The 20,481-nt window shown below is 38.8% G+C and overlaps 1 protein-coding gene across 1 annotated transcript in view; it reads right to left on the bottom strand.

Moving 5' to 3' along the window:
• The window catches only part of LOC126778777 (ankyrin repeat domain-containing protein 50), a 63,390-nt gene that overhangs the window by 8,431 nt on the left and 34,478 nt on the right, over positions 1–20,481 (bottom strand). Inside the window, exons 16-36 of the mRNA XM_050502416.1 lie at positions 20,158–20,244; positions 19,345–19,471; positions 18,653–18,728; positions 11,809–11,960; positions 11,148–11,291; positions 10,807–10,986; positions 10,640–10,710; positions 9,704–9,885; positions 9,250–9,391; positions 8,992–9,182; positions 8,401–8,499; positions 7,802–7,985; positions 7,355–7,535; positions 7,127–7,196; positions 6,813–6,959; positions 6,417–6,500; positions 3,492–3,647; positions 2,910–3,028; positions 2,420–2,541; positions 1,925–2,076; positions 1,284–1,410 (exon numbers count right to left, since the gene is read on the bottom strand). Coding sequence (XP_050358373.1) covers positions 1,284–1,410; positions 1,925–2,076; positions 2,420–2,541; positions 2,910–3,028; positions 3,492–3,647; positions 6,417–6,500; positions 6,813–6,959; positions 7,127–7,196; positions 7,355–7,535; positions 7,802–7,985; positions 8,401–8,499; positions 8,992–9,182; positions 9,250–9,391; positions 9,704–9,885; positions 10,640–10,710; positions 10,807–10,986; positions 11,148–11,291; positions 11,809–11,960; positions 18,653–18,728; positions 19,345–19,471; positions 20,158–20,244 — 2,793 coding nt within the window. The remainder of the gene's footprint in view (positions 1–1,283; positions 1,411–1,924; positions 2,077–2,419; positions 2,542–2,909; positions 3,029–3,491; positions 3,648–6,416; positions 6,501–6,812; positions 6,960–7,126; positions 7,197–7,354; positions 7,536–7,801; positions 7,986–8,400; positions 8,500–8,991; positions 9,183–9,249; positions 9,392–9,703; positions 9,886–10,639; positions 10,711–10,806; positions 10,987–11,147; positions 11,292–11,808; positions 11,961–18,652; positions 18,729–19,344; positions 19,472–20,157; positions 20,245–20,481) is intronic.

Here is a 20,481-nt window from a genome sequence, read left to right as displayed (position 1 = left end):
TATCCGTATTATATAAACTATCTACTTCTCGCAGTTTAACCCCTATATAGTATATAAACCCCTAAATAATAAATAAGCAAATTTTATAAATATGTTTAAATTATTAAATCGTTTAAATTATTTATGCAAACATTCATGCGACATACGACCTTTGAGTTACAGACAGTTATTTGTTCACATTCGTTTAGACACATATATAATGCAATATATATATATACTAGGTTAACAATAAGCTGGATATATTTAGTTGCCAATGCTAAGAACATTACTATATAAGTAGGTGGTGGTAGGGCTTTGTGCAAGCTCGTCTGGGTAGGTACCACCCACTCATCAGATATTCTACCGCAAAACAGCAATACTTGATATTGTTGTGTTCCGGTTTGAAGGGTGAGTGAGCCGGTGTAATTACAGGCACAAGGGACATAAAATCTTAGTTCCCAAGGTTGGTGGCGCATTGGCTATAAGCGATGGTTGACATTTCTTACAATGCCAATGTCTAAGGGCTTTTGGTGACCACTTACCATCAGGTGGCCCATATGCTCGTCCACCTTCCTATTCTATAAAAAAAAAAGTAGAAGATATCATTGCTGTCGCTCAGCAGTTAGCTCGGAGTTTACTAACAAACGTTACGTTCTTATGTCTCATTAGTAGACTATAATCCTGGGACATTATTCACACACGGCCATCTGATCCCTGATCCCAAACTAAGCAGAGCTCGTAAGCAGGCAACTGAAATACTACATATACTACTTTTCTTTTTGTAAATACATACTTATATAGATAATTACACCCAGACTCAGGACAAACAGACGTGTTCATGCAGACAAATGTCTGTCCTGGGTGGGAATCGAACCCACAACCTTCAGCGTGAAAGGCAAGTATCTACCAACCACGCAAACCGGCCCGTCGAACTAAAGCAAGTAATAATGCAGATGCAGATATCAAAAACCTGGTTATACCCCCGAGTTGGTGACAAAATAATTTTTGGATTTTCGAATAAGTTATCTTCAGTAAAAACCAGGAATATGGATTTTTTCAGTGTTTACATAAGTGCTTGTTTGCATGTGCGACCTGCGCATGCGCCTAAACTCTCTCCGTAGTATCTGATATGATATAATATGACGGATATTACATTATGAGAGTGGGGGGGGGGGGGAATATAGTGCACTTATGTTTGCGAAAATTCTTGTCATAATATACCAGATGTTTACTGGTATCTCTCGAGCATCGACATCGGTCATGAAGAAATGATTATCATATATATGTTTGTCTATTTGCGTTACCTGTCCTGCCGCTCAGCTGCCGGTTTATCTCGTCCACGCCCAAGTATGATTCGCATATGGGTGTCCCTGTTGAAGTGCGTGTCGGACACCGTTGGCTGCACGTTTGTTAGGCTGGGGGGTTGTGACTCTGAAAACGAAACATTTTGAAATTTTATTGTCATACTTAGGGTTGATCTCTCCGATAGTTTAAATATCCGTTAAAACAAATTAGATAGGATTCAGGACTCAGATCTGAGATGTTTATTTCCGAACCGGAAGTAGATTTTTGACAATCTATGAACAAGGGTAACGCTTTTATATTGAATAAAGACTTTAAACTGGTCCGTATGTTAGCAAGGACATCAAAAGTGTCTCAGATACACTTTCGACAAGCCAACCAAAGGATTATATGGCGGATACATATTATACAGGAGACATGTGACAATCTGTTTTTTGATTACGAAAAAAATGAAATAAAAAAAGACATACAAAAATGGCGCGTACTTAAAGTATGTGGAGATATAAATTAAAAAAAAATAGAAATTTTAATTGACAACTTAAGTTAGTGACAGTATCCGATATCACCAACTTTTATTGACAACAAAAAAATATGTTTCTTTCTCATTCCATCTCTTTCGCACGAATGTCTCACTCGCACGCACCAGGTAAAGGTGAAGGGCTCCTCGGCTCGCTGGGACTCCTTGGCGGGGACGCGTACAGCGGACTGGCCGCCCCGTGTCTCTGTTCGCGTCGTCTGTCTCTTTCGCACGCATAGCCGCGGAGTTCGACGTCTCGCTCGTTTGCAACATAACTTCTGGAAATGTAAACAACTGTATAAATTTTTAATGTCGACTTCGATTTTTAAATATTTCAAATGACAAATCACTTCCCAATTAATGAAAATTTCTTTTTTTTTCTAATTAATTCAAACGCGAAACTCATATCGTTCTAAATTTTAATGTAATACAAATGCAATATATTTAAATTAATAACTTAAAGTAAGGAATCGCAAGGTAAGTATAGATTTCTTACATTAACGCTTATCATAACCTCCTCCCAGAGGCCTGTTATTGTACTGGGTCAATGAACTTTAATACAACTCAGTACGAGCTTGCACAGGCCCAAGCCCGGTAATATCTGATAGGTAGGAGAGTCACCTGAGGCGGCAGTCCCGCTCCAGCGCGCAGTCCTCGGGGATGGCCCGCTCGCAGTCGGCGCGCCGGCCGCGCCCGCAGCGCGCCACCTGCTGCGCGAACGACAGCGGCGGCGGCGCGCGCGCCTGCACGGACACAGATACTTGTTTATATATACGACGGGGTTCGATTCCCACCCAGGACAGACATTTGTGTGCATGAACATGTCTGTTTGTCCTGAGTCGGTGTAATTATCTATATAAGTATGCATTTACAAAAGAAAAATAGTATATGTAGTATATCAGTTGTCTGGTTTCCATAGTACGAGCTCTGCTTAGTTTGGGACCAGATGGCCGTGTGTGAATAATGTCCCAAGATATTATTATTATATAGAGCCACGATGGCCGATCGGACTATCATGGTGAAATGAGCTCCAAAAACCATTACTTATGAGGACTTTGCCCAGCGGTGGGACATATACATGCTTTGCTTAATTATTAAAAACGGTAATTACTTTATCGAGCGGCGTTTCTTCGTTCTGTTCGTGCGAACGATTAGATCCTCCCGTCAAGTTGGACGATGACTTGGTCGAATTCGAACTGTGGACGCTCCGACGTTTATAATCTGGTGAGCCTACGGAGAAAAGTAACAATTAAAACAGTAAACATATTTGAGTATATACTGAGTTTTTTGACGGTTATTTTCGGTAAAATATGATTCCCAAGCCGATAGACGCGATAAATTTCATTTTAATACGATAAGTTTTTGTTTGAGTCTACTTGATCTATCATCTTGATTTTGAACCAGTTTTCAAACATGTCTCAACTAGTTTCCTCTCGCGGCTTCGCCCACATGTGTGTGATGGTGACCGGTTGCGTAGTTAAGAAGTAAAAGTGTAGCAGATAAACAAACTCATTTTCGGTTTTATAATATTAGGAAGGATGTAAAAATATGAGAGAAGTAATATTTATACAGAGAAGCTGAAACCGACATGCGCTCCAACAAACGGAGCTGATACTGAAAAAATCTTGAATAATTCCAATTTTATCGGTCAGACTCAGAATGCAAACCCGGACCAGGCGTTATCTAATCGTACCCGTCCTCCCGGGTCGCAGCAGGTCGTCGGCGGGCGCGGGGGCGACGGGCGCGGGGGCGACGGGCGCGGCGGGGGCGGAGGGCGCCGACCAGCGCTCCAGCAGGCGGCAGATGTTCGCGTGTCCGGCCCGCCACGCTACTTTCGCTGGGGTCCGACCTGGAAAAGCATCAAGATAAACATTATAATAACATATTAACATTCATGCTTAAAATAAATCAGCTTATCTTATACGTGGTAGAGCTACAACCATGTCCATCTGGGTGGGTTCTGGGTAGGCATGGGCGCTACAAATATAGATACAATGTCTTTTTATTTATACAAAATCCAATATCTATATTCGGATATTCACTGATATCGGTTCAGTATAATCTGTATACCGTCTTGTTAATTGTTAAACGAGTACGCCCGAACGCGAATACGATTATTAATAAAATATCGATATATCGAACTTACAATACAACGAACATTTTTAAAATCTCATTAAAAAATTTTGGTACGCATAATAAAACAGTAATTACAAAAAACTATACATTTATAATTTAATTTGCTTAATAAATATGCAGGATTAAAACGTGTTAAATAACTTCGAGCTGCATTACGTTTGTTTTTTTTTTAATAAAGCCGATATATTGATATTTTTTTTGTTATATCTAACTCCAATATTGATGCATTTAAAAATATCTAAATATCGAATATGCGATATTTTAAAAAATATCAACAGATATCCTAAACGTGAGTCGTATTTATTTTTTTAATTTTTTTATAGAATAGGAAGGTGAACGAGCATATGGGCCACCTGATGGTAAGTGGTCACCAAACGCCCTTAGACATTGGCATTGTAAGAAATTTCAACCATCGCTTATAGCCAGTGCGCCACCAACCTTGGGAACTAAGATTTTATGTCCCTTGTGCCTGTAATTACACTGGCTCACTCACCCTCCAAACCGGAACACAACAATATCAAGTATTGCTGTTTTGCGGTAGAATATCTGATGAGTGGGTGGTACCTACCCAGACGAGCTTGCACAAAGCCCTACCACCAGTGCATCTGTTATCAGGTTATGAATCTAATATCTGCATTGTTATTTCAATATCGATACTTCAATACAGGTAATAGACATTCGATTCATAAATACGATTCACGTTTAGGATATTATGATATTTTTACTCTTGCTGGTAACGGTTGTTTGGCCTTAGGTGTCATTCTAGAAATTGCTATTATTTCATGATCTATTTTTAGTTTCGTTGTTTAATGTTTAATTTAATTACTCGCTTTCTTTTTCAAAATTTTAGGTGTTTTTCGTAACTCATTAATTTTTTCATTAGTGTACGTATTGTATTGAACATTTCATGAAAATTAGGTATTTAGGGCAAGTTTTAATATTCATTGAAAGTAATTTTAAAGAATGATTTTTAGTTCGGTCAATGTTTTTGTTTAATAAAATGAAGAATTATGTCTCGTCCCGATACGAGCGTAATTTGGATTTATTTAAATAAAATAAATAATTAAAATAATAAAATAAAAAGCCGATATGGCCTAGTGGTTAGAACGCGTGCATCTTAACCGATGATCGTGGCTTCAAACCCGGGCAAGCACCACTGAATTTTCATGTGCTTAATTTGTTTTTATAATTCATCTCGTGCTTGACGGTGAAGGAAAACATCGTGAGGAAACCTGCATGTGTCTAATTTCATTGAAATTATGCCACATGTGTATTCTACCAACCCGCATTGGAGCAGCGTGGTGGAATAAGCTCCAAACCTTCTCCTCAAAAGGGAGAGGAGGCCTTAGCCCAGCAGTGGGACATTAACAGGCTGTTACTACTACTTACTAAATAAAATCAACTTTGTAGGCAAAAAAGCTAAATGTCGTATTTGTTGCGAAGCATTTATAGCTACAAGGGCTCTTCGGGCATTTTACAAATATTTTTAAAAGTCAATTTAGATCAAAAGAGATACGAGCTATTGCTCTTTCGAGAACAGTTAAAAGAGATGTATGTACAAAGAAATGAACTTTTAAATACGCCTGCATTACTCACATTGTATTCTATATAAGTAATAAATAATAATAATAATAAAAAAAAACATCGCTATAGTATGAAGGAAAGTTCATTTCATCGATTTTCAAAATCAGAATAGCAACATATCTATTAATGCATAAATATTAACTCATTTAACCATCTTATTATCGATTTAAAACTAAAAACTAACCAATACGTCATATGCGATAAGCACAAATATTTTTTTTTATATTGGATAAAACCAAAAATATTGGAAAAACCAGTAAAACCGGATATCATCTGGTACTGATTCGGTTTCAGAATACCATAGACTCGATCCAATATCTAGATATGATATCCGATATTTAAAACCGACACGCTTTAAAGCGATATTACACATACCTAGTACCTAGTAAGGGGTCCAGCCCCTTTGTACAAACTCCAATACCAAAGCACGTCACTTCTAACATTGTGTCAAATTAAAGCCAATGCTGCCAGACTTAGAAATAATCTTTCTTCTATGTAATTAAATTTTAACAAATTATATCGCGATTTAATTTACTACTAACGCCATCTATTATCATTTAACAAACACTATTAATATTTAATAACATTTTTTACTCATAATTATGTTCCACAAAAACACAGAAAGCCCTACGACCAAGTAATCAATCCATATATATCTAAATATTTGTGGGCGAAGCTGGTACTGGTAACGTTAGAATGATATAACTATATAACTGTTTGACGGAAAAATATGGGTGGATGGGTGTAGGTATAAAAAAGTAGCTAATGACCTTTCTTGAGGTTCAAGATTGCTAAATATCGAATATCATCAAAATCGGTTTAGTTTTTTAGCCGTGGAAGCGTAGACAGACAGATACTTTCGCATTTATAATATTAGTACAAAATAAGTTTAGTTTACCGCAATGATCCGCCTGCAGAGGGTCAGCCCCGTGCTGCAACAGCCACAGCACGCACTCCTCGTGTCCCTCCTGCGCGGCTATGCCTGAGAAGCACGAGATTATAATCTAATTCGAGTCCAAATGGCCCAGGGATAAAAAATAACGTATTACTAAATAATCGCTATCTATTTTTAATATAATTTATTAAGTCTATAGATTCGTTTAAGTGACATTAGACAAATAAAATTATTATTTACTGTTATATTAATTTGTAAACAATAAACCGCTGCGTTCCAATACAAAACGAATGGGATACGAGCAGGCGAGTAACGGTAATGAAATATTTATAATAAGGGTGGGCAAAGGCGATAAAGTTCGCAGCCGAGCGTAAGCAGGCGTCGGTGCGGCGTGCGTACCGAGCGGCGTGGCGCCCTGCGTGCAGACGGCGGCGGGCGAGGCCCCGCGCTGCAGCAGCGCGCGCAGCACGCCGGCGCGCCCGCGCCACGCCGCCGCGTGCAGCGCCGTGCGCGCGCAGCGGTCGCGCCCGTCCACCGCCGCGCCGCCTGACACACACGCGCAGTTGTTCCGCTGTATTACGCACTATAAGCGGTTCTCGCTTCGTTTAGTTTATAGTACAATATTGACCAGATATGACCGCATTAGTTTAACTATCGAAATTCCAAGATGTAGAACGGCGTATCTTTAAAAATTGATATCAGTATCGGCTCACCGACTTTGATGAGCATGTTGACCATCTCCGTGTGACCTTGCCACGCGGATACGTGCAGTGGAGTTCGGCCCTGAAACAGACAAACGGCTCGGTCTCGACTTCGTTGTATTTCATGTCGTCGCATCTCTCACAATCCGATGGACCGACAAGATGGGGAGAGACCTTATTATCTCTCTTCCTTTCTGTAATATCATGATAAGATTACAGGAGACGAGTGACGTCGGCTACCTCGGTGTCGCCGCTGTGCACGCTGGCGCCGCACGCGAGCAGCTGGCGCGCCATGGCGAGGCGGTTGTCGAGCGCCAGCACGTACAGCGTGGAGCGCCGGTCGGCGTCCAGCGCGTCCACGTCCGCGCCGCGCGCCTGCAGCGCCGACACGCTAGAGAAGTGCCCCTCCAGCGCCGCCAGCCTGCGACGGGCACCATATACAGGTTGTATAATAACATAAACTTGAATAGTTACGAAAATGATATAATAATGTCTAATGTTTGTTTATGCACAATTGATAAATACGAATAATTGCAATGCTCATTTTATTATAAAGCATTTTAAAGACCTGTGAGGTTATTAGTGTTCTACAACAAAAACGCTGCACACTAAAGTAATAATTATATCTCAGGATATGAACTTATCACTTTATATTTATAAGTATAATACTTATTCATCCAAAAATACCTTAAAGCTGTCTTTCCATCATGAGCTCTTTGGTCTACGGGGGCTCCCCATTGGTCTATGAGGATTTCGACAAGTCGTGTATGGCCCTCCTGCGCGGCTAGCATGAGAGGACCCTTGCCGTCGTTATCTGCTTCATCTACCTTCGCCCCAGCTTCCAGTAAGGCTTCGCAGACTTCCACGTGTCCTGTAATCATGTAAATATTGTATCACTATGGAATTGGAAATTAATAGAATAAATTGAAAAATAATTAGTTTCTATTATTAAAAAATATAATATATACATATTGTGCCTTTAATTAAACTGACTCACTTAATATACAGCTAAGCACAACATTACACAGTATAAATTGGAGGTAATAACCAATGAACGAGTATTAAACTTCAATGGGTACCAGTAATCCTATTTGCATAAAATAAAACATTATTAGTTACTTTCAGGAGATGATGAAAAGTGCAAGCAAAACTATATCTTATGAGTTAATATTTAAAGTTGATTTTTCTTGAGTTTTTTTTTTATTTAATCATGTAAGTTTCAATCGTGAAAGCTTTATTCAGAGTGTAAGTAATATAAGTTTGTTATGTTAATGTGTTAAATATACCTTCAAAAGCTGCATAATGTAGCGGAGTCCAGCCCGAGTTATCACGATGGTGTTCATCCAGACCACGGTCGAGTAACTGTCGCACGACCTCTACGTTGCCTGTAGAAAAATATTTGAAGTAAAGTAACAGCCAACAATGTAAATGTCCCACGGCTGAGTTAAGACCTCCCTCCTCCTAGGGAGGAGATGAGCTTTTTCAATTTCATTTTTTTTTTTTATAGAATAGGAAGGCGGACGAGCATATGTGCCACCTGATGCTAAGTGGTCACCAAACGCCCTTAGACATTGGCATTGTAAGAAATGTTAACCATCGCTTACATCAAAAATGCGCCACCAACCTTGGGAACTAAGATGTTATGTCCCTTGTGCCTCTAATTACCCTGGCTCACTCACCCTTCAAACCGGAACACAACAATACCAAGTACTGCTGTTTTGCGGTAGAATATCTGATGAGTGGGTGGTACCTACCCAGACGAGCTTGCACAAAGCTCTACCACCAGTGCACAGTGGACAGTGATGATGTCGAGCACGAGATAAATTAGAATAAATTAAGTATATAAAAATGCAGAGGCGCCTGCATGAAAAGCTCACCCTGCGCGGCGGCCGTGCTGAGCACGGTGCGGCCCTCGGCGTCCATGGAGTCCACGCAGGCGCCCCAGAACAGCAGCAGGCGCACGGTGTCGGCGTGGCCGGCCGACGCCGCCGCCCACAGCGCCGTGCGCCCCGCGCCGTCGCCGGCCTCCAGGTCCGCCTCCGCCTCCAGCAGCAGCTCGCAGATCTCGCTGGAGGGAAACGCTCGGTACGGTCACCGCTATCGCAGCGGCCCGTCGCCGGAGCCGCGCTACTCACGTGTGCCCCTCGAAGGCGGCGACGAGCAGCGGCGTGGCGCGGTCGCGGTCGGCGCGCGCGGGGTCGGCGCCGCGCTCCAGCAGCAGCGCCGCGCACGCGCCGCCCGCGCCGCACAGCGCCGCCACCGCCAGCGCCGTGCGACCTGCGCGCGCCCGCCCCGAACACTTATATTATATATATACTAGTGGGTCGACGGGCCGTTTTGATCGAATCGGACAACCGCTTCCCTCTAAATTTTCATCGGCACCCAGTGGCTCTAATTCGTATGATGGGATGGTGAGCGGCGGTCGGCCGGCGAAACACGAAATAGAATAATATTAGCGATAGCGTCACTAAAATTAAAACGAACGGCAATATACATTCTGTTATTACACTGAGTGGCTAACATCTTCACCGTCGTCCGAAAGTCCCTCCACAAAAGAGTAACGTCAGATATTTTAATAAAGCTGCTCACCGTCATGATCGGCGTGGTCAGGTCCGGCCCCGGCGTCCAGCAGCAGCCGAACGATGTCGGCGTGGCCCATGTAGGCGGCTGCCATCAGCGGCGTGCGGCCCTCCGCGTCGGCCCGCTCCGGCTGAGCCCCGCCCGCCAGCAGGCGCGCCACCACCGCTTCGTGACCGGACCACGCCGCGGCCCTGGGATATATGATGTGCCCTAATATAGTCTTTTTCTTTTCCGTCACTCTCATCTCGAATCAAGACAACTTAAGGGGACAATCCCACACGAGAAGGGGGAGATGTGCAGGACAGTGGACTTTACGTGCACACCGAACAAAAGAGTCTAACACTGTCAGCTTTTTAGCGCAACAATGATTAATGTTATTTATTAACAAAAAAAAAATCTAAAAAATTAATTAGTTTATCAGCAAGACAGGTGATCTAATAGTTACTGTAGTGTGTACGTGAAAGCCATATAAATGTTCTCACGAAGTATATTAGGAAAAACTAATAAACGAACCTTCGTGACAAATGGTATTTTTTATATTTTTCCTAGAACACAGCCTGGCAGTCACTATGTAACGTGGGAACGAATGAGACAATTATTTGGCTCCAAGATTCGCTTATTATTGGGAATGAAAGATATTACATAAAACGATGGGAGGACGGTAGGTAGGCTCATCTTCATTTATGTATATGAGGACATTTCATATTTATTGGATAGATGGATATTTATAAGGGCGATTTTAACTCACTTCATTACTCACTCGTGAAATGTTGACTTATGGTGATGTACCATTTTGACGCGAGTATTATTGAAATGTTATAATTATAACGGTCAATGTCGCATATCACTTTCTGACATTTTACGACCGTTTTCTGCGGTGAGTCTCTCTTGTTCTTACAGAATAGTCTCATATCGTTGTATAAAAATCACTGAAAACGTTATTACCGTAAAGCAGTTCGGTTGTCCGCGTCCACACAGTCGACGTCACATCCGTGTTCCAGTAGAACGTCCACGACCTTAAATATTTATATAATCGTTAACTATATTTAATAGATCATGGTTTTAGTTTTAACCGTGTCGGAGGGCATTTATATAGGGGGGCTGCTCCGCACCTCGGTGTGGCCCGCCCAGGCGGCGGCTCGCAGCGGGCTCCAGCCGTCGCAGTCGGCGGCGGCGGGCGAGGCGCCGGCGCGCAGCAGGGCGGCGGCGCAGGCGGCGCGGCCGCTGCGGGCGGCGGCGTGCAGCGCCGTGCTGCCCGCCGCGTCCGGCGCGCGGCTCAGCTCCGGCCGGCGCTGCGGCACACACTTGCACTTCACACACTCTCGCCTCATTCGCTTAAATATATGTTATCTATGGTACGAATCGACGGTGTAAATGATTGGTGATATTTCTTGCATTGCCAGTGTATCCGAGTGGAGTCGATCACTTCCAATCCGGTGGCAAAAACGAGTACCTTCAGCAAAGCGATCAAGGCCTCCTCGTCCCCCTTGCTCGCCAGCTCGTGGACCGTGCTCGGGTCTAACAGCAGAGCGTCTTCGTGTTCGTCCCCAGTCCCGTCATTGTTGTCCTCGCTTTCGATAGCTTGATCTGTTGACAGCTGACAAAAGAAAAAAACCTTTCTTATTTATGCACACAAATGCTTCCTTCGTTTTTTATTGATCATCAACACATCGACATTTCTTACGTAGCGCAATCCTGAAACTATTATATGAATGATAAATATTATAAAGCTGCGCCTAGAGCACACTAATATCAGGAATTGGCTATTCATTGAAAACGATTCTAAGACATAACTTCACCTAAATAACCAAAAACATAATGATTTACGAACAACAAACCTTTAGAATATATATTTATTTAAAAATACAATACTATCACTATATTATACAAAATTTCAGTGAAATTAAACGCATTCAGGTTTCCTTACGATGTTTAGCTTCACCGTCTAGCTCGAGATAAATTATAAACAAAAATCAAGCACATGAAAATTCAATGGTGCTTTCCTTGGTTTTGAAACCGCGATCATCAGTTAAGATCCAGTCAGTTTTAACTACTGGACCATCTCGGCTGTAAAATTGATAAACATATTAAAAATGCCAAACTGTATCACTTACCAAATCGTTGACGTCTTCCTCCGGCTCAGTGGGAGCTGAGTCCGTCCGGCTGAGCTCGAGCAGTGCCCTCAATACCCGTCTGTCTCTCGGCCACCTGGAGCTTGAGCCGTTCACTAGTTCTGGCATGATGTTCTCGAGGGTAGAAGGTTCAACTGCAGACAAATACACATTTATAAATATATCTGATAATATAAACAACCAAAACTATATAAGAGACAATTTACAGAGGACATTTGTTAAGATATTCGTTGACAGTGGTAACCTAAAAATAATCTCGTGTTTGACAAGAAAAAAAATATCGTGAGGAAACCTTCAGATGTTGCTTGTATGCGAATATTATTTATTTATTTTTTCCAGCCTTCTGCTGTACACTACTGGACGAAAGCTTCCCCTATAGAACGCCAACCATCCCGATCTTAGGCATTCCGCATCCATCCCGTGCCTGCCTTTTAAATTTTTTTAAATCGTAGGTCCACCTTGTCACAGGGCGCCTTACACTACGTTTGCCTAAGCGTGATCTCCACTGTTACACGAATATGCCACATGTATATTGAGTCATTTTAAATAAAAACTATATTTACTAATTAAAGAATAATGAACCTATCCGTCCGTATCCGTAATAGCCTGTGAATGTCCCACTTCTGGACTAAAGGCCTCCTCTCTCTTTTTTTGGGGAGAAGGTTTGGATCTTATTCCACCGCGCTACTCCAGTGCGGGTTGGTGGAATACACGTGTGGCAGAATTTCAGTGAAATCAGACACATGCAGGTTTCGTCACGATGTTTTCCTTCACCGTAAAGCACGAAATGAATTATAACGACAAATTAAGCACATGAAAATTCAGTGGTGCTTGCCCGGGTTTGAACCCACGGTCATTGGTTAAGATCACGCGTTCTTACCACTGGGCCATCTCGGCTCACCTACAATAGGTAATACAATATTGAACACACAGCAATTGTTTTGATAATTTAGCTATTCAGACGTTTGACGTAAACGTGATTTCCCAAAACTGTTCACAACGTCACAGTTGGTACAATAATGTGACACTATTGACGTACTTGCGGTATTTCTCTGTGTACATCTGGCTATATAGAATGTTTGTATTTTTATATAGTTTTACTTAGTTGTATGTACGGAGAAATTATTATTATTAACACGAGTATCTTTAATATAATAATGCCTTTCACGCCGAAGGTTTTGGGTTCGATTCCCACCCAGGACAGACATTTGGGTGCATGAACATGTCTGTTTGTCCAGAGTCTGGGTGTAATTATCTATATAAATATGTATTTACAAAAGAAAAGTAGTATATGTAGTATATCGGTTGTCTGATTTACGTAGTACAAGCTCTGCTTAGTTTAGGACAAGATGGCCGTGTGTGAATAATGTCCCAGGATATTATTATATATCATTATTTTATAGATATCAAAACACACGAACTGACATTAATGAAAATATTTCACAACTTATTATAAAATAAATTATAATTAAATAAATAAATACGGACTATAAATTTACAAAAGCATAAGAGTTTTGTTTGCACAATAAACATGTTTACTATGTGAAATATATGTATATGGCATACCTAAGTTTGTATTACCTATAATTTGTATAAAATCAAAAGAATGTATAATCATATTGGTTCTTAAAAATACATATTTAATTCAACATTTTACATTGAATTAAAAAAAAAGCTAGCTATCGCAATCTATTTTCTACTAAGAAAAACCGACAACAAACTCATAGTTACTTATTTCCACCAATTTAATTTATTGTTTATCATACTCTTTATTTTTTATTTTATTTTTATAGAATAGGAAGGCGGACGCGCATATGGGCCACCTGATAGTAAGTGGTCACCAACGCCCATAGACATTGGCATTGTAAGAAATGTCAACCATCGCTAACATTACCGATTCGCCACCAACCTTGGGAACGGAGATGTTATGTCCCTTGTGCCTGTAATTACACTGGTTCACTCACCCTTCAAACCGGAACACAAAAATACCGAGTACTGCTGTTTTACGGTAGAATATCTGATCAGTGGGTGGTACCTATTCAGACGAGTTTGCACAAAGCTCTACCACCAGTATTTATCAATGTTTTTTGACAAATTTAAATACATTAATAGTCTAAGTTATATTATAATAATAATAACACTATACATACATATAAAATCATAAATATTCATCACATCTGCGACCGTAAAACTCTTGTTCACGCTTAAATCACACATTTTAAATAAACTAAAAACAATGTAAAAATGATTTAACTTATTTGTTAATTAATATAACAATTAAAAGGGTCTCTTCCTTGTGCCTTACATTTCAAGACTAATATCCTAAGCATTAAAATTGTCACATCGTATTTCATTAACAGGTCATTTAAAGCTCTACTGCATTGAGATAAAGTTGAAATTTAAATAACAATAGCAATTATTGTATAGACAGGATATGGTAACATAATTAGCAGTAAGATTAAATATAAGCAAATAATATCTCGCGACTTTGTATATAATTAATAAATCAAAAAAAAAAAATACTTGCATGTAGAAAGTTCTGTTGGTATGGACAGCAAGAAAATATTATGCATGAAATTATTTATTATTAAGCTTACTATTAAAATAAATAACAGTGTTTTGATAGGAATGCGTCCGATATATCAAAACGAATTCAAAATCCGATTTCAAACACAAATCGATTCATATCGATTTCGCAAACTAAATATCCGATTTCAATAATCGACCTAGCCGAACCAAACGCCAACGATCTATAGATACATATCACTAAAAGATTTCGAATCGACAAATAAAATCACTGGATAAATCACCAAACGAATTGTGTATGGTATCCAAACGCAAACCGATTGTTGCGTACTATGAAATTCGCTTTTTCTCTTTCTAACCAATTGGAATAAAACGGAATAGAAAGGATAGCGCGAATTTTGCGATTCGGATTTCGGTTCGTTGGTTCTGCTACGGAAATCTATTACACAATCATCGACCTTACTATTCATGGACGTTTTTGGTATGTAATATGGAAAAAAATAAATTAATATTTGGCATAATGTCATTTTATCTTGAACAAACAGTATGATAATTTTGTAATGAGAATAATTAGGAGCTTAATTAGGTAATTTGAGTAAATACAACTAGTTAATTACAATATTATTTAATGTTGTGTCTGTTGATGTTATAATTACTTTACTTATTTTAATAATTTGTCTGTGAATGTCCCACTACTGGGCTAAAGGCCTCCTCCCTCTTTTCGAGGAGAAGGTTTTTGGAGCTTATTCCACCACGCTGCTCCAATGCGGGTTGCTGGAATACACATGTGCCATAATTTTAGTTAAATTAGACACTGCATGTGTCTAATTTCACTGAAATGTTTCCTCACGATGTTTTCCTTCATCGTCAAGCACGAGATGAATTACAATCACAAATTAAGCACATGAAAAACAATGGTGCTTGTCTGGGTTTGAACCCACGACAATCAGTTAAAATAAACGCGTTTTAACCACTCGTCACATCTCGGCTTTTTTATCCTGAATATTAAAATTAAAATTCGTTTTTTTTTTATTGATTCACTTAAATGTTTCATAATAATATTGTAGTTATGATAAAAATAATTAATAAAAAAAATTGGGAATTTAATAAAAAAAAAATCACTATATATCTGTTTGTATAACATATACACAAATATTTTTATATATGTATAGTTTTAACAATCTCTGTATTAATCATATTGCGATACGGACTTCCACGGAATTGATTATGTAAAAAAAATATGTATAAAGCAATCAACACTGCTGGGCCTAACACTTTTGTATAAAATAAAATAAAAATATGACTATGCAACAGTGTCACTAGTATAAATTAATAGGGTTTTTTTTTAATTTGTAATAGCACACTTACATAACATACATAAAGCGTTGAAAAAAATAATTTATAAAACAATAATAGTATATCCAATACGTATGTCAATTGTACATAGCACTTGCAGATTCAATCTAATCAAATTCAAATTAAAAGCAACAAAAAAATAATCAGCAATTTAATAATTAAAAATGTCAAAATTAAATAATAAATAATGTCATCGTTTAGTTTAAAACGATTATAAGCTGACAATGGTCAATGTTTTGGTCATCTTTTCTGTGGCCAAAACAAAACCAGAGAACTTTGTCTGGTGGTAGAACTTTTTGCAAGCTCGTCTGGGTAGGTACCACCCACTCATCAGATATTCTACCGCAAAAAAGCAGTACTTGGTATTGTTGTGTTCCGGTTTGAAGGGTGAGTGAGCCAGTGTAATTACAGGCACAAGGGACATAAATTCTTAGTTTCCCAGATTGGTGGCGCATTGGTGATGTAAGCGATGGTTAAAATTTCTTACAATACCAATGTCTATCGGCGTTGGTGAACACTTACCATCAGGTGGCCCATATGATCGTCCGCCTTCCTATTCTATAAAAAAAAACACTAGTCTTAAGGTATACGCATGTAACTACCCCAGTGATTCTCTTGCTTCCTGTTCATGCTTTGAGATAGCTAAATCTACGACCATCAAATATCTAGGAGTTATTTTGGACGAAAAACTTAGTTGGCGCTCTCATATAGACATCACAACTGCGCGCACCAGAAAACTTTTTTGGGTTTTCAAGAAGTTGAGGCACGTTGCTGATTTAGAACTTCTGCGCACAATTTATTATGCACTGGGTCAATCAGTCATTGGATATTGTATAAAAGCTTGGGGTGGTGCTTGTAAAACCTTTATAATAGACTTGGAAAGAGCGCATAGATCTATCTTAAAAGTCATGACCTCTAGCCCATACAGATTTTCTACAACTGAGTTGTATGAAAAATGTCAACTCCTAACGGTTAGGCAACTATACGTCTATCAGTTAGTTATCCAATAACATAGAATCATCCCCTATCATGCCGACGAATGCAGTAAACAACGTGTTGTCCAAAAACCAAAACGTATGTCCATCTGTTATATGTTGAACAGCTTCAGCCAGACGACAGCATGATTTTAAAGCAGTTTATTTGTATAACAAAATTAATAAAATAAAAAATATACATATTATGTAATCGTGAAGCTAAAGTGATTATTAAAAATTGGCTACTAGGACTAGATTATGAACAAACTGACCTGTTGTTGCTATAATATCTTGTGAAACAAAACACACACACACACACACACAAACGGACACGGACACACACGTACAAACATGGACAACCACGGACACACACGTACAAACACGGACACACACGTACAAACACGGACACACACGTACAAACACGGACACACACGTACAAACACGGACACACACCGAACGATATGTCATTAAAATATGAGAGAGGACACTGATTTCTGTAATACAGGTCTTTGATCCTAGCTCAGAAATCAGGGACTTCATTATAATTTACTTTTTATGTGAATAAAGATTATAAAAAAAAAAATCTATTAAAAATGTACAAATTAAAAATAAAATAGCGTTAATGTATATTTACTTGGTAATAGTAAATAAGATTTATATAAATATATATTATAAAGCGGAAATAAGTCCCGATTACCAGGAAAACATAAGAATAGACCACTGGTTTTCCGTGAGATTAGAATTACTTGAATGTAAAATGGGATTTTTGATTGGTGGTTTTTAACCACGTACCAGAATAGCTTTATTTTTATTTTTTAACACAATAACGGTATTTCTTTTTATGTAATCAAAATCAAAATAAACTCTAATCAAGTAGGCTTGAATCGGCAAGAATTTCAATCGTTACTCTTTTCTAGTATTACTGTTCACTAATCCAGGATTCTGCTGTATTCAAAATTCAAAAAACAAGGGTTTCTTAATGTATATATGTTCGAGTTTAATATATTTTATAATTAAGTATATATGAAATATATACTTAAGCATATGAAAATTCAATGATGCTCATCCAGGTTTCGACACTCATCTTCAGTTAAAATTCATGTGTTCCAACAAAACTTTTACTCTTTTTAATTTTATATGTAAATATAAATCTTGTATTATATGGAAATATCTTATATAATTATATAAATTATAAAACTTAAATGTTTGTACGCACTAATCTCAGTATCTACTAATTCGATTTGGAAAAGTCTTTTAGCGCTACATAGATCATTTATTGAGCAAGGAGCAAGGAACTTCAGTGGTTAGAACACGGGGAAGATTCACATAATCTTTATGTGCTTGACTTATGTATAGTTGTGTATTTTGGAAACCTTAATAGCGCAATGGTGTAAGGGTCCCATAGCGATGTAGAATTCCCAATCAACTTAACTATTGGCCAACTTCTAACAAGCTTAAATGGCTTTATAGGAATATTAGTTATTCGTTTTAAAAAACGCACATTACTAATATTCTTTAAAATTATCTCATATCCGAATGAATAATAATAATATCCCGGGACATTATTCACACACGGCCATCTGATCCCAAAGCAGAGCTCGTACCATGGAAACCAGACAACTGATGTACTACATATGCTACTTTTGTAAATACATATTTATATAGATAATTACACCCAGACTCAAGACAAACGTACATGTTCATGTACACAAATGTCTGTCCAGGGTAGGAATCGAACCCACAACCTTCGGCGTGAAAGGCAAGTGTCTACCAACCACGCCAACCGGCTCGTCGAATGAATGTATATAATGTATTGATACAGCGTGTAATAAGCTACGAGACGTTCTCTAAAAGAGAGGCCTTAACCCAGTACAGGATATTACTTTCAACACCGCGCTAAAACCCACGTGGTAAGCAATGTAACCACAAGGAAATACTTGTAAGTATATAATAATTCAATTGATACTCACGCGATCTGCATGACGTCGACTCCCTGCCTTCAGACTCTGGGTCCACGTCCTTATCTTCCAATTTAGCATCTTCATTCTGTAACAGATAGAATTATTTAAAAGACAATATTGAAATACACTTTATTTAACGCTCTTAGAAGCTCTTTCAAATCGTTATTTTACAAGATTATTGTAAAAACACAACCGGTTCGAAATGTAGATTCTACTAAGACCAGGCAAGAATAACTATAAATAAAATGTGACTTACATTTTAGTTCTTCTTTAAATTAAAAAAAAAAAAAACAAATATAACTAAACTATTTTTTTTCTATATTATCCTTAATCAGAGTAATACGGTAATAAAGGTTTTTTAATATGATTTTTAATAAAAAACCATTTAAAAATATATATATATTGTCATACTATTATTATAAAATATGAAAATTTAAATGTTTGCCTTTTTTCGTCTTTACGCCAAAACTTCTAATTCGATTGATATAACTTTCATATTATTATAATTTATAGTTTCAGGAGATATATAGTTTTTATATAGTGAATGAATAATCCACCATAAAATAAAGTATATATGTGCTATCTTTCCTTGCCTTTTTATTTTTTTAATTTTAAATCAGACGTTATTTAAAAAAAAACGGCCCGTAAATCACTGCAATATTAGCGCTTTATTTATGTATGTATATAAGCTAAAAAAATACCATTGTATTTTCAACATCAGCATGTTTCACTTCAATTTCACGTTTCAGAGCTGCTTCGACGTCACACCCGGAATCCAGGACCCATAACAGGATGAGCGTGTGCAGATCTAGAGGTTCATCTTCATCACTATAAACGAGAACTCGAGTTATTTGTGGTGGGGTTTGGGGCAACATCTTGTCACCGGTTTGTAAATAATGCCTTACTCTTCTCGAAGAGCACGTAAAGCCGTTGGTCCTGCGCCTGAAGTCTTTTCGGTCGTGCCAGATTGCCGTCCCATCGGATTATGAGTAAAGGAACAGTGTGTCTGTGTTTACGGACATGCTTAGTTCTTTTTTTTATATATATAAGAGGAAGGCGGATGTTCATATGGGCCACCTGATGGTAAGTGGTCACCAACGCCCATAGACATTGGCATTGTAAGAAATATTAACCCTCGCTTACATCACCAATGCGCCACCAACCTTGGGAACTAAGATGTTACGTCCCTTGTGCCTGTAATTACACTGGCTCACTCACCCTTCAAACCGGAACACAACAATACCAAGTACTACTGTTTTGCCGTAGAATATCTGATGAGTGGGTGGTACCTATTCAGACGAGTTTGCACAAAGCTCTTACCACCAGTAAAGTTATTGTTCGGTTGTTGATAAAAAATAAAATTAATTCTCATAAATATATAAGCTTATCTCTTTTTTTATAAATCATCTCCGCCACCAGTCCACTCCGATACCACATACTTCGTTGCCATATATTATAATAATACCCATTTTTAATTATGAAATCAACTCCCATTAGTAAATAGTTTGGCTCACCCAGCTTTGTTCTTTTTTTGCGACGCTAAATGCTGCTCGATGTGTGTCATGTGGTATACGTAGTTGTGGATCTCCAGAGCGCTCAGCCTGGAACAACAATCAGGAACGTTAAATGTGAACCAATTACATCATTAAGCTGAATCGTGTTATTGTTTAGTCGAATAAGTTCATCTAACCACTATGACCACCAGCACACCGCTTGGCGTCCAGCGTGTAGTACATGGCGAGCGCTGCGTATTCGTCCGCGATCGCTACAGCTACCACCAGCTTATCACTACCACGACCACCACCACCAGCACTCACCGCTTGGCGTCCAGCGTGTAG

Source organism: Nymphalis io, chromosome 27 (genome assembly GCF_905147045.1).
Source record: "Nymphalis io chromosome 27, ilAglIoxx1.1, whole genome shotgun sequence".
NCBI lineage: Eukaryota > Metazoa > Arthropoda > Insecta > Lepidoptera > Nymphalidae > Nymphalis > Nymphalis io.
The sequence above is the reverse complement of the archived record's forward strand: the minus strand, read 5'-3'. Positions and strand labels throughout refer to the sequence as shown.